The 27737-nt window shown below is 47.1% G+C and overlaps 1 protein-coding gene across 1 annotated transcript in view; it reads right to left on the minus strand.

Annotated features, from left to right (window-relative positions):
- lrpprc (leucine-rich pentatricopeptide repeat containing) overlaps positions 1-27737 on the minus strand; it is a 40717-nt gene that overhangs the window by 3196 nt on the left and 9784 nt on the right. The window contains exons 15-34 of the mRNA XM_029127424.2: positions 27426-27453; positions 27073-27124; positions 26390-26496; positions 26115-26192; positions 25805-25855; positions 25567-25680; positions 25360-25490; positions 25190-25272; positions 21585-21786; positions 16967-17091; positions 15546-15652; positions 12633-12701; positions 12439-12529; positions 11735-11877; positions 10372-10495; positions 9936-10062; positions 7563-7651; positions 7285-7489; positions 2544-2671; positions 2307-2422 (exon numbers count right to left, since the gene is read on the minus strand). Of these exons, the coding sequence (XP_028983257.1) occupies positions 2307-2422; positions 2544-2671; positions 7285-7489; positions 7563-7651; positions 9936-10062; positions 10372-10495; positions 11735-11877; positions 12439-12529; positions 12633-12701; positions 15546-15652; positions 16967-17091; positions 21585-21786; positions 25190-25272; positions 25360-25490; positions 25567-25680; positions 25805-25855; positions 26115-26192; positions 26390-26496; positions 27073-27124; positions 27426-27453 (2170 nt within the window). The remainder of the gene's footprint in view (positions 1-2306; positions 2423-2543; positions 2672-7284; positions 7490-7562; positions 7652-9935; positions 10063-10371; positions 10496-11734; positions 11878-12438; positions 12530-12632; positions 12702-15545; positions 15653-16966; positions 17092-21584; positions 21787-25189; positions 25273-25359; positions 25491-25566; positions 25681-25804; positions 25856-26114; positions 26193-26389; positions 26497-27072; positions 27125-27425; positions 27454-27737) is intronic.

Here is a 27737-nt window from a genome sequence, read left to right on the forward strand (position 1 = left end):
GCTTTAGTCACAGCGAATCTACAGTGCAGGAAATCAAGACCAACTGTTCTATTGTCATCTGTAAAGATTTAAGACTGAAGTCAATCAGTGCAAGACAGATTATAGTCAGCGGCCAATGAAGAAAATGACTCTGCAGTAAATCCATTTTCTCCCAACGTGCACAGACACAGCTTTTAAATTACTGATATATAATATGATCAACATGGATACAAGACAGGACCGACAGTTTCAGTGTTCCGGGCTGGAACATGGAGCTTTTCTGAGCAGGAGCCGCATTAACGCCGGCGCTCCGGTCTCATGGCTGAGCAGCAATGAGGTCCGATTACTAGCCAGTCGTGAACTGACGCGTTTGGTTCCCACTCCAGCTCGTACAGAATTTAAATGCGGGTGGCCCGCGAGGCTTTTAACAGGACAACACACGAGCTGCCTTCTCCTGGAGTCACTCAGCGGCAGAATGGCTTTAGTACAATTAGGCAATTAGACCGACGCTTCACTCAACTTTGCTCCGCGCGCTCACTCTCCGCTCGCTCCGTTTTCCCCTCCTCACTTCACCGACCACTCCCAAAGGTGACGCCACATCCGAGCGCGTCTATCGTCTACTCTGCATTGCACACACACGCTGTCTAAAAGCTCCGGATGCCCAGGGAGTGATTCCTACTTCTCCTCAATGACTGTCCATAAAGCGCACGCCTCGCTGCCGCCCCTCCCCCCCCGTCACCGTTTCGCTTCTTAACTTGGTCGCTCCCCACTGACCTCACCTCGTTCCCTCCTGATAGCCTTGTCATCATTATTGTCTGCACGCCTACTTAAAAGCTTTTCAGAGTTTTGGCTTGGCTTCACTTATGATGAGATGGAGTGGTTGGGCTGCTACCCTCCAGTGACCCTGAGAGAGCAGCTCCGAGGGCGGGGAGGTGGAGACGGGAAGACAAAAACAGGCGGTGGTGAAGGACAAAAAGGACCCGGGCCACGTCAGAACGGCTTAAACTCACCCTTCACACTGCGGCTACAAAGACAAATTAGAGAAGTTGTACAAAAGTTGTGGACATAAAGCGTCCTTGTTGCGTTCTATGACTTCCTACTGTAACATCATGAGCGTTTCTAAATGGACTCATCTAGTTTTCCTCCACAGCTCTTGCTTTAGTTTTTGAAGCTCTCAATAACTATGACAGTACAGTTGATAAGTAAATCGACCATCTTTTCTTTCTAAAGAAGAAGAAGAGTAACAAAGAGAAGACGCTTGGTAGAAAATCCATGTAGTTCATAGTTTGCACTGAAATATTGAGAAGGACGAGAGCTGCTTGAGTAATGTATCTGTTCATTAACATGTATGCTAGTCAGACATCCCTGTTTAAAGATTGAGGGATAGTCACTCAAGATGTCAGAGACAGATGAGCAGACATGTCCCACGTCTCCGTCTGGGGCTTCTGTTAATGCGGTGCAGAGGGAACACACATGATCATACAGTCACGAATCTAACAGGCTTCAAAGAAGCAAAGAAGTACTTCAACTTAAAATAAGTAGTATGTTAAATGAAGATCTATTCACTGTAGTGAGACAGATCACGCCACCCGTCTGTCACCCACCTACTGTAGCCTCTACATCCTCGTGTCCCCAGGCTCAATGCAAAGTCACTGAGCTGTAATGTATGAACCGTGTTGAATAAGTTAGGCGGCAGAGGCCGATTTCAGACCACCAAACTCCGCGGTGGAATGTGGGCAGGCGTCTTTTTGACATAAATGTGAGGCGGGATGAATAAGTCAGCGGCTGTGGTGAAGGGACGTCTCCACCACCACTGGACGAATGCACCAGGAGGCTGTGATGGACTAAACCCATCAGCAGGTCCCACGTTGACTCCTTATTCCCTCTTTTGCAGATTTGAACGGCTGTGACACGGCGGTTTCAAAATCGTAGCTCAAGTTCAAAACAAGTTTAAAATGCTACAGTCACAAAAAAACCAAATATTATCAGTAAGTAGAAGCTGCACTGTCCATCTGAACCCAGGAACAAATTCTAAATGGTCCTTCTCTAGTAAGGTGCAGTGTTTGAGGGGTATCTGGCCTTTAAATCATGGATGTCTTCACTCAATGTTGAAATAGTGATGAAGTAATGTGAGCAAGAGCTGCAATGATGTATCTGTATCCATTTGCATGAATTTCCCCTAAATATTCTAAGGGCTTCACAGATCAGCCTCTTTACACTGCAACCATCAGATAACCCTATACGTACTCAGCGTGAACCCTCCAGCATCTTTCAGCAGTGTTTCTCCAGCTCACTGCTTCTGGGCACACACGCTCACTCGTACTCACAGCCAGCATCAACTTGGCGTCCTCAACTTTGTCCTTGTCCAGCAGCTGGAGGAAGAGATCTGTGGCCGGTGTGTAGCAGGCGAAGTGGTTGGCGAGTCGGTCTGCCATCGCACTCACTGCAACGCAACGCGCACATCATTAGCATCGTCGTCCGAGTGGAGTGCTGCGGTTTTGGCTTTCGTTCAATGCCCATTCCATTACATTGTGTGTGTGTGTGTGTGTGTGTGAGTCTCTTACACCTATCCAAAGCTTTGTCGTTGCCATCTTCCAGGACCTTTCTGAAGACATAAGCCATACTGGGGTGTCTGCTGCCTGCACTGGTGTAGATTTCCTCCAACATCTCTACTGCTGACTCCAAGTCGCCACTGAGGGTGGAGAAAAATACAAAGATGAAAAGAAAACCTTTAATAGTCCCGCAGTGGGGAAATTACCTCTCACAACAGCAGTACAGATGAGCAAGAATACAGGTACAGAACAGTTTGTGTTGGCACAGTACAAAGCAGTACAGTGCAGTTAGAGTGAGTATGAGGTCATTGCAGGGTTATTGCACAGTAATGGGTATAAGATTTGTACCGGTAACAATATACATGATTGTTCACAGATTTACACAAATATTGTGCAGAGCAGGTTGCCATATAAACCACTGATGCAGTGGGTGAATGACTGTGGTGGGATGTGGTCAACAGTTCTGATTGTACAGTCTGACAGCAGCAGGTAGGAAGGATCTACGATATCTCTCCTTCACACAGCGAGGGTGGATCAGTCTGCTACTGAAGCTGCTCTCCAGAGCAGACAGTGAGTCCTCCAGTGGGTGAGAGTCCTGGTCCATGATGGATGTCAGTTTAGCCAGGACCCTTCTCTCACCCACCTCCTGCACCGTGTCCAGAGTGCAGCCCAGGACAGAGCTGGACTTTCTGATGATCCTGTCCAGTCTCTTCCTGTCCCTCGCTGTGATGCTGCTGCCCCAGCAGACCACACCGTACAGGATGGCTGATGCCACCACAGAGTCATAGAAGGTCTTCAGGAGTGGCCCCTTCACTCCAAAAGACCGCAGTCTCCTCAGCAGGTAGAGTCTGCTCTGACCCTTCCTGTACAGTGCATCCGTGTTATGAGTCCAGTCCAGTTTATTGTTCAGATGCACTCCCAGGTACTTGTAACATCCCACCGATGCACATCCAGGGAAGGGACATTGAGAGAGTGGACTGAGAGCAGGCTGCTGTCTGCGGAAATCCACCACCATCTCCTTCGTTTTCCCTACATTGATCAGGAGGTGGTTCCGCTGGCACCAGTCCACAAAGTTCTGAGTGAGTCCTCTGTACTCTGCATCGTCATCATCGGTGATCAGTCTGACGATCGCAGAGTCATCAGAGAACTTCTGCAGAACACAGCTGTCCGTGTTGTGTCTGAAGTCTGACGTGTAGAGGGTGAAAAGGAAGGGGGCCAGTACAGTCCCCTGTGGGGCCCCCACACTGCAGGTCAGAGTGTCAGACACACAGTCCCTGGCTCTCACAAACTGAGGCCTGTTTGTGAGATAGTCCATAATCCACTCCGTCAGATGAAGGTCCACACCAGCCTCCTCCAGTTTGTGTTTCAGAAGCATCGGCTGGATGGTGTTGAAGGCACTGGAGAAGTCAAAGAACATGATCCTCACAGTGCTGCCGGGCTTCTCTAGGTGGGAAAGGGCTCGATGTAGGAGGAAGATGACAGCGTCGTCTACTCCTATGCCGTGTCGGTAGGCGAACTGCAGCGGGTCCAGGTAGGTTCCCACTGCAGAGCGGAGGTGACCCAGGACCAGTCTCTCCAGTGTCTTCATCAGGTGTGATGTCAGAGCCACTGGTCTGAAGCTGCTGGGGTCTTTGGCGTGCGGTGTCTTGGGCACTGGTACCACGCAGGAGGTCTTCCAGAGCTGTGGTACCACCCTCAGCTTGAGGCTCAGGTTGAAGACATGCTCCATAACTCCACACAGTTCGCCTGCACAGGACTTAAGGAGTCTGGAGCTGATGCCGTCTGGTCCAGCTGCTTTCCTGGCCTTGATCTTCCTGAGCTCACTTCTCACCTGGGTGCTGGAGAAGGATAGGGGTGGAGGGAGTGTCTTAGTTTGGTGTGAAGTGAGGGGTTGAGGAAGTGACTCAGTGTGGTGTGAAGTGAGGGGGTGTGGTTGGGATGAGTCACCAGTCGTCAGGGCTGAGGGTAGAGGGCTTTGTGTAAAGGTGTGAAGGGCTGTGGGGGCTGGTAATCCAGTGGTATGAGGTGACAAGAGGTTCGGAGGCAGCTGCTGGGAGGTGTGAGTGGGTGCTTGGTCAAACCTATTAAAGTGTGAGTTCAGCTCGTTGACCCAGCTCAGGTCCCCCTCAGCCTGTGGGTGTGGAGCTTTGAAGCCTGAGATGGTTTTCAGGCTCCTCCACACCTCACTGACATTGTTCTGCTGCAGCTGCTCCTCCATCTTCCTCCTGTAGCTGGACTTCCCCTCACGGATTTTCCTCCTCAGCTCCTTCTGCACCCTCCTCAGCTCCTCCCTGTCCCCTGATTTAAATGCTCTCTTCTTCTCCTTTAGCAGAGCTTTAATATCAGGGGTGACCCATGGTTTGCTGTTGGTGAAACACCGAACCCGCCTGGTGGGAACAGTGTTTTCACAGCAGAAGTTTATGTAGTCCGTTACACAGTGTGTTATTGCGTTAATGTCCTCCCCATGTGGGTCGCAGAGCTCCGTCCACACAGTGGTGTTAAAACAGTCCCTGAGAGCCTCCTCGCTCTCAGCTGTCCACCTCTTCACTGTGCGGGGCACCACCGGCTGCCTGTGTACAACAGGTTTATACACAGGCAGGAGATGCAGGATGTTGTGGTCAGCTCTGCCCAGCGGTGGGAGGGAGGATGCAGCGTAGGCCTCTTTGGTGTTGGCATAGAATAAGTCCAGTGTTTTATTGTCTCTGGTGGGGCAGGTCACATACTGGGTGTATGTAGGCAGAGCAGCTGAAGGAGGTGCATGGTTAAAGTCCCCAGAGATCAGGAAGAGGGCCTGTGGGTGCTGTGTTTGCAGCCTGCTGGTGACTGAGAGCAGGGTCTCAGAAGCTGTGTCAGCGTTAGCGGAGGGTGGGACGTACACAGCAATTATTATAACGTGTGTGAACTCCCGTGGCAGGTAGAATGGCCTCATGCCCACCGCCAACAGCTCAATGTCTCTGTTACACAGCTTCATTTTGACAGTGCAATGTCGTGGCATACACCACCTGATGTTCACAAACACAGCCAGACCCCCTCCCTTCCTCTTACCGCTGTTCTCCGTTCTGTCCGCACGTAGCAGATGAAAATTGTCCAGTGCGACGGTCGAGTCCGGGATGAGTGACGTCAGCCAGGTCTCCGTGAACAGCAGCACGCTGCTCGTTCTGTACTCCGGCTGGTACCGTGTGAGCGCCGCGAGCTCGTCGATCTTGTTGGCGAGAGATCTCACGTTCCCCATGATAACGGAGGGGACAGCGGGCCTGAAGCGTCTTGTTTTCTCCCGTCGTAGTTTTCCAGCGCGGCGCCCACGTCGGGACTTCACCAGCACCTCAGTGGTGATCTCGTGTCTGTCTCTGGGCAGAACTACGGCGCTGCGCAGCGCGATCAGCTGCTCCGCGGTGTAAACAATGCGCGCTCTGACCCCAACGCACATCGTAGCTTTAAAAACAGCGTTTGTACTGCGCCAAACTTAGAAAAACTATATAAAAGCTGTGTACAGGTTGTGTACACTAATGTTACTAACAACACACCAGAAATGTAAACTTAAATAAGTGAAGAAAGTAATAAATAGAAGTAAGAGGACAGGAGCTGTTGTGACCAGCAGCCAGCTCGACCGGCGCCGGAGAAAAAAAACAAACAAAAAAAACACACATACAGTCCAGAGCTTTATGGTTAATCTTCAAGCAGATCAACCAAAATCGGAAGATTTGAGAGAGAAATTAAAAAGAATTATGGGCAGAGTTGGACAGATGTACCTAATAAAGTGGCCAGAGAGTGTTCATGTAAAACACTTAGATGAAAAGAACCTGTTTGGATGAATAATGGAAGAACCGCTCACATGTGACATTTTGCCTGTAATTTAATATTAACCTATTAGTTTCTTCACTGTGACGTACACCTCCCCCCAGCTGAGTGCACATTCTTCCACTAATGCTCACTCTCATTGTGAAGTGTTTTTCTGCTGATGTCGCCGCAGCCAAACAAAAGGCTGCACACCAAAGCACTACAAATCTAAAACAACTCAGTCTGGCACGCCGAGCTCGCTCGGGCAACACTTTACGCTCCCTGCTCCTTTCCTGCCGTCACCGGTAGCAATGAATATTTAACAGACTGTGCGTGTGTGTGTCCAGAGGTGGGAGAACATTTCGGCGCTGATTGTTACGACTGGAACCGTCTGAATAATTCAGCGGGGGGCCCCTCGAAATGTGGCGCGCCGCATTTTCGGACCTGCTCGCCTTTCCGCCCGGGCTCTTAACCAGTCAGCTTGACTCAAATGCAGCGGGGACGCACGTGTCAGAGCTGCTCGGGGGCGCAGCGAGCGCAGGTCAGGGTTCAAACTGACAGGCCCGCGCTGCGATGGCCAATCAGGCGTGAGGCGGCGGCGCCAGGCCTCACTTCCTGCTGTCCCTGCGAGTTGGCGTGGGGACGCTGTGGCGCGAGCTGGGCGCCGGCGCTAATGCAATAAGTAGCGCGATGAAAGTTTCATGCACAGTGTTTTTTTCTTTTTTTTTTTTTTTTATTACTGTGCCCTGTGTTGTTTGAGAAGTGACAGGGCTGCAGGGGAGGATGGGCGTCTTCATGACATCCAAATGAATCCAATGGTAATCCTATTACCCACGTTTCCCCTTTGCACTGTGGGTCTGACTTACACTCTGCTGTGGGGTCTGGATTAAACCGTTTACTCCTGCTGTTCAGTAACAGTGTGTAGGGTACAAAGGTCTGAGAAGTGAGTATTTCCTGCATGCTACAGCTTACTTACTTATGGATGTGCGCCAGGGCCTTGTTGTTGGTAAACATCATTGTGGACAGATTGAAGGAGATGCCGAAGCCCCTGATCAGCGACTGCACCTCATCAATACTGGCCACGTCCCCCTGTTTACCGAGGGCCTGCACCAGCCTGGTGATGGACAGCTTCATGGGGACTTGGTCCGCCTGCAGCATAGACTTGAACTTCTCAAGCGCGTCTGCGGAGGAGGAGACGTGGTGAGTGTGAGTGTACGTGAGCAGAGGACGTGCGCTGGCGTTTGTGCGTCTCACCTTTGGCCTGGCCTTTCCTGCTTTGTGTGATGATGAATAAACTGGCGGCGACGTCGCTCAGACGGAAGGCTGGCAAATGGGCCTCAGCACTGAGGCAGACAGAGGAAAGGTTTCTCAATTGTGGACATTTTAATTCATATTTATAGCTTTGGCATCGGATGAGAACAGATAAGAGCATCTTTATGAACAGCACAACATAATCTGTCAAATATACAGCATCTACAAAAACTAAGGTTTATTTTAATTAGACTTTTACAAGTTTTGCATTCTGTGGTGAAGTGCTATCATTTGCATATAATTAACAGAATTAAGTCAAAACACTTTACAAACTAGTTATTTCCATTCAAATGTTTATAAGCAGCGCTCCGAATTGATGACATTGTTCTATTGTTTTATATAATCTGGAGACAATGGACCGAAATGAACGTCTTATTCTTGGGTAAAAATGTTTTGTGGACGCCAACTACCACAGTCCTTATTACGGAGAGTCATGTAATCCCGTGTATTTGAATGAAAGGCAAATGAAGGCTGCACAGACCCATTAAAGAGTCCATTGGCTCCAACGTTAAGGCCAAAACTCAACCAGCAAATCTTTATCACCTGTCAGGACTTAGATAATACGTGTCAGATCTTAAAATTCTGCTGTTGTCCATCGTACGGCGTCGCATTTTGCGAAGCGCCAAGACCGAACGGATGAACGCATGAGCAGAGAGACGGGACAACAGGGACGGGGGTGATTGACAGCGAGCCTGAGCCTGTTGCGAAGCGCCCGCTGTGGCCCTGAAAATAATGCAGACATCAAGCAGTGGGTTGATGTCACCGTATGTGTGATGTTGTTTCCTGCAGAGCTCCCCGCGCATGTTTGTGTATCCGTGTGCTGTATTATGAGAGCACGCAGCACGTCTCCCCTGCTCTCAACTGCTCCGAGGCCGCCTCTTTTTCAGTCCTTTGCCAGTAAAACCTCAATCAAGCTCCGATCTTTTTCTTTTTTAATATAGCCTGCAACCAGATTAATCCACCCGCTCAACTAAGCATCAGGGCGGCAGTCCTTATCGCCACGGCAACACCAGGCCAAGCAGCATCCAGCAGTCGCTGCGACGGGGTCACGTTGCAGATTGGAGCAGCGACAGGGTCGCCCACAGATTGCCTGAGAGACCCACGGTTGGGGTGCGGGGTCAGAATTAGTCTTATCGGGCTGGAGGAAATCTCCAGAGGCTGTCTCTCATTCACCTTTTCCCCAACGCACGCACGCACGCACGCACGCACGCACCCTCCTGCCTTCGTCTTCTAGGGGTATCGTGCTTCAGTCAATGAATCTCTCATCCTCCCTCTCAACATCATCACTCTCTGCCAATCCCATAATCTCGCCATAAGCGTCCCGCTGCTCAATTCTGTACAGATTACCCCAAAACAAACACACACGCACTGAGAATTAATGCCTACAGCGTCTTCATTAACCTCAAATGTGATTAAATCTGGAACTCCTCCTCTCCTTTCGTAACACTTTTTTATCTCTTTCAGTTCCTAGCCATTTCCGTTTCCCTGACTCTCATCTCATTTCACTGCTCATTTAGAGTGCAGATAAACTAAGCTTTTATCCAGGCAGGGATGCAATAAACCAATTCAAACGGAGGCTGGAGACGAGCTATCGCTTGTGTTGCTTCACGCTTGTTGAAACACGGCTCCAAAATTGATACGATTATTTCTCATCACATAAGAGCGTGAATCACATCGAGAGACTGATGGTGTAATAGATGTCTGCACGTCATTTTCCTTCTGTTTTCCTCTGTATGTAAGAAAGGGACAAAGGGACAAAAGGAAGGAGATTACCTGAAGATCGGCAGTAGACTAATATCACATCTCTAATATCTCTGTCTGTCCATTCATTTGTCACAAGACTTAAGCCAACGAATGATACGTTACTAACTGGAAGAAGATTGATGTTTTTCTGCAAAGTCAACCACTTCACAGAAAAGGAAAATTAATCTGTTGATCTGAGAGCGAGAGGATGTGTGTGTGTGTGTGTGTGTGAGTTAGTAATGAGGCTTAGTAAGAACAACTGGTCATGTCCAGCAGGGCTGGGTGTGTTAGCACACAATCAGTTTATAATCCTCATGTCTACTGAGGAGATGCAGCTTTAACCTGAGCTGACCCGGAGCCACAGACTGGGACTGGGACAAGCACTTTACCCACACTACACGTCGAATCCCTTTTGGTGTTATGACCATAAATCGCTGTGTAGGGGGAACATTTCAGAAACACGTTTATACATTTCCTGTGTTGTTGTCATTCATTTTAGGGCTGCTTCATGATGGAAAAGGTTGCCCTTGCGATTATTCTGATTATTACTGAAATCCATGTTATGAAACTTACATGTATTTGACCGCCAGGGCCTTCTCTACAGATCCTTCAGCCAACAGGGCGCGGATCAGATGGTCGTAACCCATCGGGCTCAATGTCATGCCCTTTTTAAGATTCTCCGTCAGCATGGCATAGGCCACTGCAGGAAGTCCAGAGGCAGAGTAACAGAGAAGCAGAGTCAAAGAAAATCCTCTTATTGCATTTATAGCAAAAACTTTCACCAACACAAATGAAGTGGGGGAAGAAACTTAATGTGTTTGATTTGCTTCAATAAGACTAGTGTCAACTTTGTGCAGCATTATAAACAGGTTCATGGAAAGACATGTATGAATCCAAAAACAGTACAGGGTCCAACTGAAGCTTTAAATAAAACACTCCCCAATGATTTAAATAATGAATATATTTAACTCAGCTGTTGCACATGAAACTGGGGCTTCCTGGTGCTTACCTTTGGCTTTCCCCTTGGTACAGAGGGCCAACACACGCTCCTGGTACTCAGAGTCATAATTGGCTGGGGTGGCAGCTGTGTTCGGTTCCACCTGCTGTGCTGCCTCAACGTGTCTGTACCAAGTCTGAAAATCACAGAACACAGTGACACAACCCAGTTTGATGTCTATTTACAAAAACAACACCCAGCCATCAAGATGATGTGTGTGAGTGTCACTTGTGTGGCAGCAATGAGCTGTGTGTGTGTGTGTGTGTGTGTGTGTGTGTGTGTGTGTGTGTGTGTGTGTGTGTGTGTGTGTGTGTGTGTGTCCACGCAGTGATGCTGGGCAGGCAGGCCAGCCGGCCAGAGTCCCCTCATGCTCATTCACCCATCTAGAAGTCAAGGGAGGGGGTTAAGCTGTATCAAATTAGGTCTGCCACCCCAGGGGCAAAAGAAAAGCACGCGTGCCCGTTGGAGCAGGGGCGTCAACTCAAAGGCCCCTGGGGTCGGCAAGTTCATCGCTCTAGGCAACAGCAATCACTTCCTGTCTCATCACGCCTCTGGCCATCAGCGCATCCTCACACGTGCACAGTAAAGCTGAAGAAAACAGTGGGCGTAACCAAAAACACGCTGCTGTACTGATTCAGAGTAAAACCTTGCATGTTGTTTTTGCATTTAAATTCTGCTTCACTCTAGTTTATTTCTCCCGTCAAATGCACTTGCACATATTCAGTACAACAAAGCAGCCAGCGGCAGCCATATGGTGGCGTTTAGCTGCTGGCTAAATTAGTCTGGCATTACAGATTTACAGACAGATCAAGCTGTAATTCCTTTCACCAGCCAGCCGCTCTGATTGACCACACTTCAGATCAGAGCTTCAATCCTGTTTCCTCTCTGTAATGAACAGAGGCTTAAAATAGAGTGGCGAGGGGGTAGAGGGGGTCGTACGCAGAGAGCAGCCGATAAGAGCTGGAGCTTTTACTGGGTTAGCTCCTGTGATCAGAGGTCAGGGTCAGCTTGTTCTTTAATTAATCCATTCAGTAAGCAAAGGCTTTAATTCAGGCCGTTAATGTGAACTTGGAATTTCTGTCCACATGAAAATGACTGAGTATTTAATGTGGTGCAGCATCCGACACATTTGCATTAACATTAAACAGAATATTTGTCCATTGGGTGGAATTTAGTCAATTTGTCTAGAAAGATTTTTTTTTAATTGATAAGTAATGCTAGACTCTTATTGACATAAAAACAGCAAAGTCCCAAATATTGTGAAATATTTTCTTGATGAATGACCTTAACTACTTCACCAGTGTCTCTAATCACAAGTGCTGTGTGTTCTGTTTAAGTCCAAATCCTCGAGAGCTGAGAGGGTTGGAGATATTACCTTGGGCACCTCAAAGGGAACCTCCTTGCCGTTGCTCTTCAGGATGTCTGCTAGCAAAAGCAGGGTCCTCTCTCTGGGAATGACGTTCTCCTCCTGCATCTTTGTCCACATGGCTTCTGCCTTCCGCCAGTCATTTCTCTTCTCTGAACACAAAAAGACCAGTGTGAGGACAAAAAAACATGTTCTTATGTAATTTGTGTAGGAAGCTGTGAAAAGGTGGGGGGGCATGTGTGGTTGAAGCTCAACACTCCTCCTGAAACAGTGTGTTTCCAACTGTGAGAAGGCAATCAAAGCACTAATCTAAAAAACTGACTGACCCTGCTGTAATTTAGGAAAAAACAATAACGAGTGGTCTGCGTGTGCGTAGGGAAGTGGAGGTAATGGTTTGACAATCAGATTTCACACTTCAATCACAACTGTGATTTCCTCACAGTTGTGATTGAAGTTGAAGTTCCACACACACACACACACACACCAACACACACACACACACCACACACACACACACACACACACACACACACACACACACACACACACACACACACACACACACACACACACACACACACACACACACACACACACACACACACACACACACACACACACACACACACACACACACACACACACACACACACACACACACGCCAAAGACAATCAAACAAGAAAATAAACTGATCGGCACACGTCAGACTTACTGCAGAGACGAAGGACGTAACTGTACATCTCATCCCTGTCGCACTCAAACAGCTTGGCTGTCGCGTCCACCATCTGCTCCAAGGCCTCCATCTACGCATACAACAATGCAGACAAGATTGGATTTTTGCTTTCTTCACTGCAGCCTTGAAAAGTGCAGCCTCTCTGTGTGTGTGTGTGTGTGTGTGTGTGTTACCTCATTGGCAAAAATACATTTCTCTGCATACCACTGCAGGCGTCCAGGCATCGCCCTCAGCCCCGGTGTCTACAAAACACAGGAATGAACAAAGAAATTAATGTAAATATCCTTGACTTTAATAAAAGACTGGATTAAGTCTTTAACAGAGCCTGTTACGTAGTCAAAATGTTTTTCACACATTCCTACAAGCCACATGTGCAAATATTGTTTTGTTAGAAGTCAGTGCTTAGTTTTACCTTGATGAACTTATTAAAATCAAGTCTTAGATACAGTTTGTCAGGGTTTAAACCAATAATCTGACCTGATCAGTTTCTCTTGCCTAAGACTGGATATTAAAACATCTCTTTGCAGATTAAAAAGGTAAAAACAGAAGAAACAACAGTAAGCACGAGGTTTAAAATGTACCAGCCTCCACATACATTCTTCCATTTTTGGGAGACTTGTCGTACTTTTAGAACATCAATGATGCAATCAGACAAACACAAAGTGTGTGGGCTGTCGAACAAGGGCTGACATAGATTGAAGCGCCGGCTCATGTAGCTAAGATTTAGCCTGATATGTGGAGAGACTGGATGATTATTAACATGGAATAACAGTGATCAGGATTTTCTCTGTCTCCTGGGGGCAGACTAGGATTGAGAAACCTCTGAACACCCTCTTCCTGGTAATCTGGCTAGGAAAAAAAGAGAGAGAGAGCGAGCGAGCGAGACAGAGTGATCTGCCAGGAAGTTAATCTGAACGGGGATCAACAGCGCTCTATCCCCGCTGGCCTCTTCGATGGGAGCTCATCATACCGTGAGAGGGAGTGTGACTCAAGAAAAGATGGGCTTCATCCCTTTCTCATTCAATCCCCACATCTCCCAATCCCTCCTCTTCCTCCAAATCTCCAGTGGTGCTCCTCAGTCTTTCCCCCTGCCTCTCCATCCCTCCATCCGTCCGTCCGTTCGTCCCAGGCAAAGGCATTATGTTCTTACCCAACCAGCCAAAGGGACAAATTAAAATGTGTTGCACTCACTCACTCTCAGTCTGTCTAATCTTCTTAGAGACTAAGGCCCAGCGCAAGTGCTCCATCTTTTTGCCTCAGATTCCTTTTACTTGGTAAAGTCTTGTGGGTTTAAAGCAGCCTTCGCACATCCACTTCCAAACACACACAAATATGTTTGGGATTTTAAATTCGTCGGAGCAAATCTCCCTAATCTGGGCCAAAAGCGAAATCCCCTGAAATAAGGCACATGCACGGGTGCATCGAGAGACAACAAAGCAGAAACAAAACACACAATCTCACTTTCAAAGCGCGATAATGGAAAAACTTCAAGCAGGTCAGATTGTCAGAAAATCCCCTAAAGCACACAAAGCGCAGCCTGAGTCACATCACTCTCCGCTTAAAGAGTTCTGTGTGCCGTCCTTTAACATCTTCACAGGTTTCTCTCGCAGGCTTACATTCATGTACACAAAAAGACAACTGACCTCATCTCCTCTTACCAAAACCTCTCCATCTCAATTCCAATGCCCTAATTCCACTAATCACCTGTCCACTTAGTCCACACACACTTCTCCCTAACACAAAAACACATAATGGCTTACCACTCTTTAGCAATACTACCTAACCTTGACCATCACACACGTGGTGCAATAATAGGCCTGGCCACCTGACAATCCTCTACCTAACCATGACCATTTAGCACAAAATTGGCCACCTTTCTCTATCATTACATTTAATTAGCTGTGATTAATCAGCTGCCAATTATACCAAACACAGCCTAAAGAGAGACACCACTCTGGACTGCCACTTGACGCTCTCACAGGGGAAAAAAGTATTGGTGTGTTTGAGTGTGTGTATGTTGAGTGATGGATATGACACTATTGGAGTTATGTCACTCATTGTAATCATAGTTCAGAAGTGAACTTCTTTTAGTGTTTTTTCATACATAATCTGGAGGACAACTCAGGAGAACTGCATCATCTGGATGTCAGGACTCAACTTTCAGATACCCTCACCTAAGTGAAGTCCCTCTAATTAATGATCTGCAGGTTGGATTTCACAACATGTGTCCACATCAAACCAGACAAACACGTGGTTGTAATTCTAAACCCACGTCCACCACTGAAACCGAGAGCAGCATGCACATGGCATCATCAATCTCGCACACCAGCGGCCTGTAGCCGACTCAGTTATAAGTAGGATAAGAGTCACACAATCTAGCAGAAGGGGAATGAGAGCCACAATAACAACATGTCAATAATATTTAAGAGGGCTTGAAAATCCTCAAGAGGGACAAATCCCTCTTTTAATGCACACCATCGCTAGAGCGACAGCAGCATCAGTGCGAGGGAGTTAAGGTATTTTTTCCACAGTTTATTTCTCATCCTGATAAGACAACATAATGGCTTTGTTTCCCGTGCTCCGATGCGAGGCTCATCCCTCCGCTCGTTTATTTATCAATCTCTCGACTCCACAGTCTGTTCATCGTGCCTCTTTTTCCTCTCACTAATCTACACGGCTTATCGTAGGACCTGGGATGACAAAGATATAAAATTTCATAAAATATTCAGGTCAGATCGGATACAAGCAAAACAAGAGTTTGATAATTCCATCCTGTGTGCCCTTCGTGGCTCATGACAATCGCGGAGATGTTTAATTTAGTTCCGCTTGACTTGAGAATCTAAATTCTGATGAAATCTGTCATACAGTATCAAGGCACAGCAATCTATAGATGACTCAAGCAAAGCTGGGATTCTCTGGTACCATAATGGAAAGCCCTGGAGTTTAGACTGTGTTCGAATACTGAAGACATGAATTAAAATAGTAAATTAGTTATATTTTACAAATAATTCAATAATTCATCTCAAGTAACAAGATTCAAGCCAGTACAAATCATTTCCAGGAAGTGGCAGCATCAGTGTTTTTACCTCAATGATCTTACGAGCCTCACGGTAGCGGCCCGTTTGCAGGAAGGCAAAGAACAGTTTGTACAGCATGATCATCTCGCCTCGCTTCTGATTCACAAAGTCCATGGCTGAAGGGGGGAAAACAGGGAGAGGCAGACAGGTGAGCAAACGGAGCAGAAACGGGCCGCAGACAGAAGCGGCTGGAAGAACAACAAATGCACCACCCGCTTCATCCCTTCTCCTCTGATTCAATTATTTGGCACAATGTCCCAGGCACAAAGCGGCCACATCAAGCCTGCCCTGCAACACACACAAGTCCCCAATGGAAGCCTAAGCTCTCCCGCTAAACTTGCTAAAGCGCTTTGCTTAGCATTATGTGCTATCTCAGTCAAACAGCTCCAGGACAGGTGCCGTACAGGCAGCAACCAGGCCTGCATTTCCTGCAAAGCAGAGGAAGAAAACTAATCCTCAACGTCATTTAAATGCAAACCATAAAAGGTGTGATTATTTCTTTTAGGTGAAACTACAGATCTACTATTGACAAGTTTCTTGTTCTAGAAATTTGTGGTTGCTATGGACCCCAGGACTTCATGAATGACTTACTTTTTATCACTTGTCAATGCATGAACTCAGTCCAAGGTCAGACCTGCGTATGAGGAGTTTCTGACAGCCGTGTCAGGCTTCTAGTGTGTTCTGGACCACTCAGGCCCAGTCAGAGGGAAGTTTGCTCAGGTAACGGTGCCGGCGTATTCATGCGTTTATTTCACATGATGCCTTTGAAATTCTGTCCCTGCAGGAGGAAGCTTTGCCGTACCACATGCTCACAATGGCATAAGGTCGAGTGCGATTCAAGGTTTGTGTCACAAGTCACTGGTCTCCTGCGTTACTTGGAGAGTGGGACACTAGAATTTGTTATCTCGGCACCCGTTTACGCAGCGGCCTCTTTTAGACAACCGTTGAAAGCGTAATGGTGTTGTTTTAAGGTGAAGCGAATGACTTCGAGGGTCTGTCACCTTTCAGGGGTGGGAGGTGAGGGTGAAAGGAGAGGGAAGGGAGGTGAAGAGGTGCTCCACTGCCAGGTTTCACTCTTTATGCACTCGAGAGCCACTTGCCCTTGCGGTGCGTTAAACTTTGTCAGAGCCGTAAGCTGTCGACCTGCAGGGCACCTGCTCCGAACGTGAGCGTCCAACATGCTTTACTGTGACCATGGCGCGGCCCCGTCTCACTCGGTGCCACTCTTACACACTCTTGGACTGTGTGCACACATTCAGCATTTGCAGACACTTACAGACTACTGACATCACATCATTATTACTGACAAATGAAAATGTTGATGTACAAAACATTTTGTATGAAACAATCCAAACTTAATTTCCGTAAACGTTCTATTAATTTAACAGCTGTTCCCATTTTCTGTTCAGAGTGATTGACAAAGGTGTCACCTTTTTGCAGTAGTTCAGTGTCTCCTTTGTCCACCAGGCCAACGAGGATGTCATGGATGCGAGGCAGGCACTTGTAGCGCTTGTAACACTCTATAGCTGCCTCCAGAGCTCCGGACAGGTCTTTGCTGCACAGAGAGAAGCGGAGACGGAGAGCGAGAGCAGGGAGCAAGTTAGATGTCAGATCTGTTCAATCAGTCATGTACAGAACTGTGCTGGTAGAGAATAGAAAGCGTATCATGGGGTGTTAACCCTGTGACCTCCTATTCAGGCACTATGACCCATCACAACAATATGGGCCTTTGAATTCATGACAGCGCAAATGAAGGTGACGAAGCCTTTTGGCCCCAATACATCATTCTCACACAATCGGGCACACTCTCACACACCCGCCTGTGAAGGGCTAATGTCTCTCTGGACAGGCTTTTAGAGAGGAGGCTACGCAACCAACAAAAGGGCTCCACTGATCTTTACCCTCTCTGCTCAGCTCCTCTCAAACCTTCTAACTTTTGCTTTCTCCTCTTTTGTCCTCTCGGCTCCCTTTAACCTCCCTTCATTTCCCTTTTCCCCCTGATCGTAGCGCTGCTCATCCTTCTCGTTTCCTCTTCACCGTCTCCCTTTTGATTCCATGCTGTCAGCTCACATTCGCCGCGGACGACCTCGCCCCCCAGCCGCGCAATTTAGCAGAAACATGGCAGCAACATTAGAGACCCCCCTGCCACCAGCTCACTCTCTTCATCTCATGCCATGCCTCTCCTGGCTAAATCTATCCTCCTGCGCCCCCGCCTTGCTCGGCCCATCGATCACGAGCGGACGGACAAACAAAAGAGCATGTAGAGGGAGGATGAGTGCACCTGATGGAGTGATAACGAGAGAAGTACAGAGACAGATGGGGAAGAGAAGCATCGGAACGAGATGCTGAGGAGAGGAGGAGGCAGAGAGACCACTTCAATCCCCTTTATTGTGACAGAGCTGCCATCAATCTGTTGATTGGGTAATTACCATGTCAATCACACAGAGGTCAAAGCAGATAGGGCGCTCATGAGGGTGAGAGTGTGTGAGTGAAACAGATGGGGAGCGAACGGGTGTAATTTCTCAAGTGTTTTCTCCTCTAATCAATTAAACACACAGATAAGAGAAACATGCCCCAAAAGCCCAACAACCCGGAAAAGAAAAAACAAACAGGAAATGGCACGACCTTGAGTTCAGCTTCTGTGAGGCAGGAGCAACGGAGTTGGGGGGTTGGGGGTGAATGGAGGGATTAAGGTCTGAAGGTAAAGAGGTCTGCTAATTGAAATGAAGAGGGACAACATTATTCAGCAGCGCCAGTCAAGAGGCTGTTCAACCACACAACAGTCTAATTAAACAAGGCATGAGAGTCCAAGGATGATTGTAATCAGCAGGATGCGACTCGTACTCGTACCACACACACACACACACACACACACACACACACACACACACACACACACACACACACACACACACACACACACACACACACACACACACACACACACACACACACACACACACACACACACACACACACACACACACACACACACACACACACGATGGTGGATGATCCAAATCTGCGTCTCTACTTTTGTTTCATCACTCTGCACCTCATCAAGCTCCTCCACACCTACTTCTAATCCCTGCTTAACGAGAAGTCTTATTATAAAAAAAAAAAACATCTACCCCATCACAAAAGGGCCTGGTGTAGCAATTACACCCCGTCTGTGCCTTCCTTCGTTCTCCCCCTCTTTCCGCCCGCAGATCCACCCCCCAAAAAAAGAGCTAAGGATGTCGAAAGATGGATAATTTCCCCTACGTACAATTTAACTGTCACTTTGCGTTGCCATTTACTGTGGCGCACAGCCCTGTTAATGTCCCCAACTTTGCATGTCAGCCACTTTCCAGCCAATTAAGCCCTGAAAAAATAACAAGCGCTTTGCTCGGTGGAAACCTGAAGGATTAGACAAGGGAGCTCACTTTGCCGCCTCATCTCACACCCCCCGCACACACACACTCAGACTTTCTTCCTCTCCGTCCCCCTCTTTTGTTCGGGGGAGATCGGCAGGCCTGTTATCACGCTACGGTCCTCGCGTTGGGGAAGGCGAAGTGTCTGTGTCTCGAAACGCTAATGACACCGTGATCGCGACACCGCCAGCCCGCCGCTCATCACACAGGTGATGGAGGAACCTGAAATCACCATTGCCTTTGGACCGCGGCAATAACTTAATGTTTCACATTTTGAGGCAGCTATAATTACAACCAGACCAACCAGAACGAAGCACCGAGCCAAGAATCACAGCAAAATCACTCTTATTATATAAAATTCTTGGATTACATTTACCCCCTAAACTCTACACACGCGATACAGATTATAGAAAAGAGTGGGTGTGAATGAGGTATTTTTCCTCTCAGCCACTCATCTTGTCATCCTTCTACCCTCCTCCTCCTATTCTATTATCACCGATGCTGTCTTATCACACATGTCCTGCCAGCTCTTCATTTTGTTGGCCTCATTATCATTTCCTGTCGCTAATCACTTCCACAAGGATGGGGCACTCGCAGCCGGTTGCCAGCTAGCATAGCCGCAGGTTAGCACTCACACAGACACACAATACCGAGCGGACGGGCATGAAGGCTAACGGGGCGGCGCATATGATGGGCTGTCAAGGGCTAATCTGCCCGAGAAGTGTTCATTAAGTCATTACCGCTGACGCAGCGATGAAACGGGTGAAGGCGAGAGTGATGCCTGCTTTGTCCTCTTTTATCACTTGCCTCCATCCCCCCTCCCCCCGCCAGCCTGTTTGTCCACTGACTGACGGAATGAAGAGGTGGAGATGAACACAAAAGACGAAGATAAAAGACAAAGAGAGGAGAGGAGCAAGGATATGGATTCAACTCGAGCACAGGAGTCAAGTGTTGTGCTACTCGACGCTGCCCCGAGGCTCGGCAGAAACCGTTTTACATTCCAAACATTTCACACTTGTTCCGCATAGTCAGAGGAGACACACAATAAAAAGATTTGTTTCCAAAAAGCTTTTTAAAGCGACAGGGTTTTCAATGAAACTAAGTGTACTTCAACCTTACATGTCTCTTACATGATAAAATGAAAACATAGGCATGAAAATATATTAGAATACGATGAGTCCAATTGTGTTATGCAGGACTTTCTGGCAGAAAGTTGGGCCAGTTATTCATCAAACCAGTCTCGAGGCTGTTCAGTGCCTGAAAATGATGTTTCAGAGCAGAGATGAGTCGGTTAGTCATCACCTCAATGCTGAACAACGAAACTACATTGTCAAAGGAATGAAAAATGCTGCTGTTGAATGGTTTGAGCATCTGACCACTGTCCAGTTCAAGTAGAGCGCTCTGTCAAAAACTTTATCTCCATATCAAATTTAGTGCACTTTTACCGCCAAACACCTAAAAACACAAAACAGACCAACAACACAGAACAGATGACGGTGGATTAGCAGCAACTAGCTTGTTCATCAGGGTGTGTTCACTGCACTATCATTTGGTAGAAGTACAACTGGCACTTGAGCTGTGAACAGGGCTGCAATAAGCTGCTGTGTGTGTGTGTGTGTGTGTGTGTGTGTGTGTGTGTGTGTGTGTGTGTGTGTGTGTGTGTGTGTGTGTGTGTGTGTTTTGGCTGCGCTTGATGACCCAGGAGTAAATTAGCCTGCTAATCTCACAGAAGCAGTGATTAACAAGTGAACCTGGAAACTCTGTTTGTGCCAGAGACCAGACTTACAGCAAAACAAACAGCGGCGGGGGAGCACCGGCGTGTGTGAGCATCTGTGTTTAAGTGTGCACAGGCGTCATTTTGCAGAGGTCTACCTCCGCCGCAGCGTGTACGCTGGAGGGTAAACTGTGTGAATGAAAGCCTGGGCGTGTGTGTGTGTGTGTGTGTGTGTGTGTGTGTGTGTGTGTGTGTGGCAGCGGGCCCCTGACGGCGCACTGCGTGACTGTGGTAAATCCAGCAATTAGTGCTCTGTACATAATTAACATGCTAATGAGTTGATCTACTTAAAAGCTGCTCTAACAAATAGAACACACACACGTTGAACAGAGTTGAGGGGTTGGGCAATACCAGTGACCCCACAACCAATGTTTGGCAGCATTATTTGCATATTTGCATTGTGGGAAGATATACCGACGGCCGTCTCGCCACACACTCTCACACACCAACACCTTGAAGCAAAGCAGTGGGTGTTTCAGGGGTGGGGGCTCATGGGAGAGGTTGCAGCTGTCGAATCCTCCAACAAACACCACGACACTGCATGTACACACAAATACACTTATAAATGAGCAATTTCCACATCCTCTCTCTGACTGAATTGCTGACCCAGAATGTAACCTCAGCTATGATCATAGGGAGGGATGTGTGCCTCAGTCTCACACACACACACACACACACACACACACACACACACACACACACACACACACACACACACACACACACACACACACACACACACACACACACACACACACAGTCTGATTAGCGAACAACTTCTGCAGTGCAAATCAACAAATAGCATGTGATATGAACGTGTGCCTAAGCGACATAGTGGGTTGCTACGCCTTTGCTCTTTACCTGTCCAAGTACGCCGTAATCAGCGGCCCGCACAGATTGGCAGAGGGCTTGGTCAGGCCGAGCGTAAAGATGGTGTCCTGCAGCTGCTGGATGGTGGGGGCGCCGCCTTTGGCCTCGTTGAGGACATGGAAGAGCATGGTGACGTGTCTGTCATCTATCACCACATCCTTCTCTCGCATCTCCATCAGGACTTCCACAGCGTCTGGGGAGAAAGAGACAGTCACGGCATTGTAAGCAAACGTTGACGTCAGTAATGCTCAGCCCTACTGTCAATATGAGTGATGCTTCGGCGAGGCGATGTAAGTAAAGACAAAAAAAAAAAAGGGACGGATCAAAAGAACAAAAGAGCAGGAGAAAGAGATAATTCAGAGGGAGAAAGCGAGGAGTGGGCATAGCTTGGCTGCGAGAAGAGTAGGGTGTGTGAATATGATAAAAGGCCCCTTTAGCTAATTCCATGTGGGGAAAACAAACCCATATTAAACAGCATTTTCACCCAGTGGGGATGCAAATCCAAACCCGTATAATGCCAACTCTGCACTAATTGCTACTTGCGGTTTTCTAAACGAGACTACAATTACCGGACCCCTACAATGGAGGCTGGCTTTTTGCTGTGGCCATGTGGAAAGCACTTGGGGGGCTAAATTATAGGTATGTGGCAACAAGGGCCTGCCGTGGCCTCAGTGAGACCCTGGTATAGAGGCTGAGGGGTGGATCAGGTTGGTCAAGTCCAGGCAGTAATGGAGGGCTTTTAACTGGGCCATGTGCCCATCTGGCCAACACTAAGGGCTAAATGGTGAAAAGTGAGTGAGTGTGTGTATGTGTTGTATCAGCCTAAGGTAATTAAGATGTGTTTACCATCCATTTAAACAGCTGCTAATGGGCTGACAGCGATACAGCCGCTCTCCAGCACAGATACTAATCTATACAGCCTGACCAATGGGAAGGAGAGATGGGGAGATGCAGAGAAGTGGAATATATTTGAATAATGTGTATGAAGCCTGACATCAAACTGGTCCCAAAAAACAACTTTGCTCCGTATGTTTGCGACGATAACCAATGTAGGTCTAATCATACACCTTTGGAGGTAATAACAGAACCGGCAAAGAGGAGCGTCACTCCCACTAGATGGGGGCAGCGGACAGGGCAACTGGTGAGTGCTTTGGCATCCTGATTTCAGTCTGTCTCTCCACGACTCCACCTCTGTGCCAGTTGTTATGGCGATGAGAACCAAGGGCTGTCACAGATTTAATGGGACAGGAAGAAATGGAGAGACGAAAGGGTGGCGTGGGCGTGACTGGCAGCTGGGGAGGCACTGTTAAACAGAAGGGGGAGTTGGGGGAACGAGCGGGGTCCGAGGCTTGTCAGGGGGAAACGGTTGGTCAGCTGGACGAAAGCCAAGAATGGCAGAGAGCAAACCTTGGGCTCTCTGCAGTGGTAATAGAAACACTACAAATGTTCACTCTAGCAATCTATAAAAAGTAACCAAAAGCTTTTAGGTGCTTGCTGCAACTGTTAAAGTCAGGCCTGAAGGTGCAGATTAAGCCATGAGCTGCAAAAGATAAATTGCTAATAGAGATTCCCATGTTGTTTAAATGTCCAGAAGAGAGAGGAAGCAAATAGATAGGAAAAATGCAGGGTAGCAGGGTCAAGGTAAGTACAAGGTAAGGTTTAAGACCGTACACAACAAAAGCCAACAAATCCCACACACAGCAAACCTTTAATTACAATTTGACAGCAGTGGAGAGGAAAAACTCCAGCAGGACCAGGCTGAATGTGGGCGGCCATCTGCCTCGACCGGTTAAGGTGAGGGGACAGACAACATTAACTGTCCTAACAACCCCTGGTCTGTTAAGTTTTCACTATTAATCATTTCAGAGGTAACTTGTTCTCACTCTCTGACTCTGTCTGTCTCCATGTCTACCTCCCTTCCACACACCTCTGCATCATTCTCTGACAGACCCGCTAATCACTGAGACCAGTGGCTTGGAGTTGATCTGCCCAAATGGAGATACGCTAGCTAACATCTCTCCATCCACCATCCAAACCTCCCCTCCTCATTCCCCCGTTCATCCTTCCGTTTAGCCAGTATGCATATCCATCAGCTCAGCCGAGCATCGTGGCCAGCAAAGCGAGCCAGACCGCACACACACACACCAAGAGATGAGGAGGCAGACAGGCCAGGTAAACAAACATCACACAGCCCAATGGTTCATCTAATGTTCCATGACTTGACTACAAGTGATGTCTCTTTCCCAAAACACACACACGCAGCACCAAAGGTGAGTCTGGGACCAACTAAAGCCAGAACAAGTTGTGTTTACCAAAATGGGAGGATGGACAGATGGAGACAGAGGAGCAAGGGCAGGTCAAAGAGACACTGTGTGACAGAAGTGTATTTAAAAACGTGGACACAGAGAGAGAGAGAGAGAGAGAGAGAGAGAGACAGAGAGAGAGACAGAGAGATGCACAGGGAATAGAGAGAGTCGGAAAAGATAAGAAACTTTTTAAAGCTTTTGTTTGGTGCATTTTTTAATATTTAAAAAAATAATTTGTGTAATTAGTTTTTTTCTGAGAAAACAATCCAAACAATGAAAGGTCAGAAAAACTGAAGAATTAAAAAACACATTAAGCTGATGAGCAGGAGGGGGAAATTAATTAGAAGAGGAGAAAGCTGTTTATAAAAAAAAATTAAAAAGTGGGAGGTCCAAGTCAAGAAAAAAAAGTAGGTAAAACAAAGTTGCTTGGTAGCTTTAAACCAAGGGAAACATCAACAAAGCCACTATATAGGCTTAGAAATAAAGGAGGGTGCCAGGAGACATGATCTTCAGCTGGGCCTGCTGAAAGCCGGGCAGACCGGCGGCTGGGTGGGGACGGGCTAACATCAAGGTTAGCCATGTGTGCTAATGCAGCTGACAAGCGTCCCTTCGTATGCACACTCAGGCTAATGGCGAATGCGTTAGCGCTGCCTATACACACCCTGACACACACACCGACTTTCACGGCCACCAAATGCCTTTTGCTCGAATTCACATGCAAATTTGCTCAAGACTGTGTGTGCGTGTGTGCACGCACATGCACGTGCATGTGTGTGTAATGCTCAAGCACTTCGTTGGACATGATCCGCCATTAGCATCAAGGCAGATTTCAATAAATCTGGAAAAACACAGAGTCCTGTAATTTCCCCCCTCTCTCATTTCTCACTGATGCAGATGGGTGTGTGTGTGTGTGTGTGTGTGTGTGTGTAGGGGGGCTGAGAGAATGACATGCTTCAAAACAGAATGGGTCAGCTAACGAGACCGAGATCAAGACAGAGAGAACGAAGGGGTGGAGAGGAGAGGCGAGGACAGACAAGGGAAACATTTTGCCTGTCATTGTGTGCAAAAGGCAAAGCGGCACAACTGATGGTAATTGGGTCTTCGATGGGCTGAAGGAAATCCACCGTAGCATTCTGAAAATGGCCGCTAATGTGGTTTGAGGGAGGGAAAAGGTTTTGACAGATCTGGTGACACGTGCACATCTGCATGTCTTTTTTAAGTTCAGGGAGCACGTGTGGACGGTCCTGCTGGGATTAACCGATTAATCAGTCAATACTAAACATCTCTTACCGTCCACTCTGCCGTTCATGGAGAGAACCTTCACCAATGCGATGTATTTATTAGTGTCCAACGCTAGTGAGTCCTTACGACTCCTAAAGACACATACAATGAGAAACACACAAGGTTAATGCCTGCTGTGTGTGTGGGGTGTGTGTGTGTGTGTGTCCTGCTTCACGCACATTTCCCTCTTCAGGTTGAGCGCCTCCTCCACATTGTTGTGGCGACAGCACAGTTGGATGAGGGTGGCGTAGCAGCTGGCTGTCATCTCCTCGTCGTGCTGCTGCTTCAGCTCAAGGGCACGCTGCAGGTTCTGATCAGAAAACAAAAAGGAAGGCGGCTTTAGGATTAAAAACATAGAGAAGGCAACACAAACAGATTAATCATACCTCTTCAAAGCAGAGAGCCTGGATGGTTTTTTTGAAAACAGGACCAATTGGTTTGTTCTCTGCTTTCAGTTCAGCTAATTTCGTCTCAAGAATCAAGACCCTATTGTTGCCCACCTAAATAAGACAAGGTGGTTTTAAACTCTTTAAAGATAAAAATGTGTATGAAAACCATGCATAATATAATAACATAAGCAAATATTATACTTCATTAAATGTTTGGTTTCACTGCATTACTCACAATTTCTGAGGCTGGCACACGCTCGTCTCGACCCACCAGTGCTATGACATCCTAACACACACACACACACACACACACACACACACACACACACACACACACACACACACACACACACACACACACACACACACACACACACACACACACACACACACACACACACACACACAAGTACAGAAACAATTATGAAATTATGACTGATCTAGTCTCACTGCGCCCGTTATCCTACTCAATATTGTCAATCTTCCACTAACAAATAAGACAATAATTTATCAGGAAGACAAATAGCAGGTGTCCAGCTCTGCACCTTGATGAGCTCGGGTACGTGGTACGACTCCAGAAGGTTCCTGATCCCTTTGAAGATGTTTCGTGAAATCATTATATTCTGCAGAGAAGATCCAAAATAAGGAAAAGTAATGTCATTTATTAACAGTACAATCAATGAATGCATGATACAGTTTATAAAAAGGCACAATTATATTTGCTCATTGACTTCCATTCAAAACTAAACTATTGATGTATGTTATGGTATAAATGTGGTGTGAATTTGTGTAGAGTGGCCTCATCAGTAAACGTTTGTACCTGAGTATGTAGCTGATTAAAGTACGTGCGCAGTTTGTCCTCCTGTTCCTGCACCTCCCTCGCAGACATGCTTTCGATCAGATTGTATAGGAAGTAGGGCACCGCTTCTGCATGGGAAGGAAACGCACAGTGTAACGCTTTTGTCCGGGGAATAAATGTCATTTGCCACCGTGCCCGTCACCGCATCCAGGGTGTGCAGTGTGCTTCATTTCTGCTGACAGAGGCTGCTTTCGGGGTGGAGTGCGAGTAAATGTGAGGTGGCTGGCAGTGACAGGGTTCCCCCTTTACCACAACTTTCACACACACACAAAACACAGATTTGCCGATGTCGCCTAACAGGATGCGACATGGATAACAGTCTCCATCGCTCCACCAGCACACACACAGCTCTGTAATACCCACAGACGCTGACATGCAGCCACACACAAACACACGGCCAGACTAGAGATGCTGCCCTGCAATAACTAGCACGCACGCACACGCACACACACACACACACACACACACACACACACACACACACACACACACACACACACACACACACACACACACACACACACACACACACACACACACACACACACACACACACACACACACACACACACACACACACACACACACACCTCTTCATCTGTCAGCATCAGATATTAATGAGTAAAAATAGAACTTCTCCTTACCAGGATCGGATTCATTGTAGAAGCGCTCGTTTTTGTATAACAGATCCGTAATCTAGTAAAAAAACAAATCAAAACAGTTTAAGTGTACGGCAGAGGTTAAATCACCTTTTTGAATGAATTGTGATTCTCTTGGTCATCTAAAAATCCTGATATTCTGAACATCCATTTTAAACAAATCTTTTTTTATATATGCTCATAATCTGAGGGGATGGATTAAAATACTAAATTCTTCCCAAATATTACTTGTTAATTTCTGAATACTAGTTTGTGAATGCAAACATTACTGAAACAAATAAGTCATCATTCAGACTTTTGATGTCGTTTCAAAACTCCAAACTGCGTTCACGTCTTACCTTGACCATGGTCTCCACGTCTGTAGACCTGCAGGGGGCGGTAGAGGACAAGACATGAGCACCCAGTCTGTGTTTGACTGAAAGTCAACAAGACTAACAAGACTTCTCCTATTAGGCCACAAAACGTAAAACAGTTACATTTCAGTAATAAATAATCCCCTCATTTCACACATTTTATATCTGTTCTCTTTTCTGTATTTCATTAATTTTCAGTTTAACAGTCATCATGTCACATTAGAGAACTGCTTGTCTGCTTTTAAAGTACAAATTTTAATTTAAAATGTTACCGATTACAAGTCACTAAAGATGAAA

Source organism: Betta splendens, chromosome 15 (assembly GCF_900634795.4).
Source record: "Betta splendens chromosome 15, fBetSpl5.4, whole genome shotgun sequence".
Taxonomy (NCBI): Eukaryota; Metazoa; Chordata; class Actinopteri; order Anabantiformes; family Osphronemidae; genus Betta; species Betta splendens.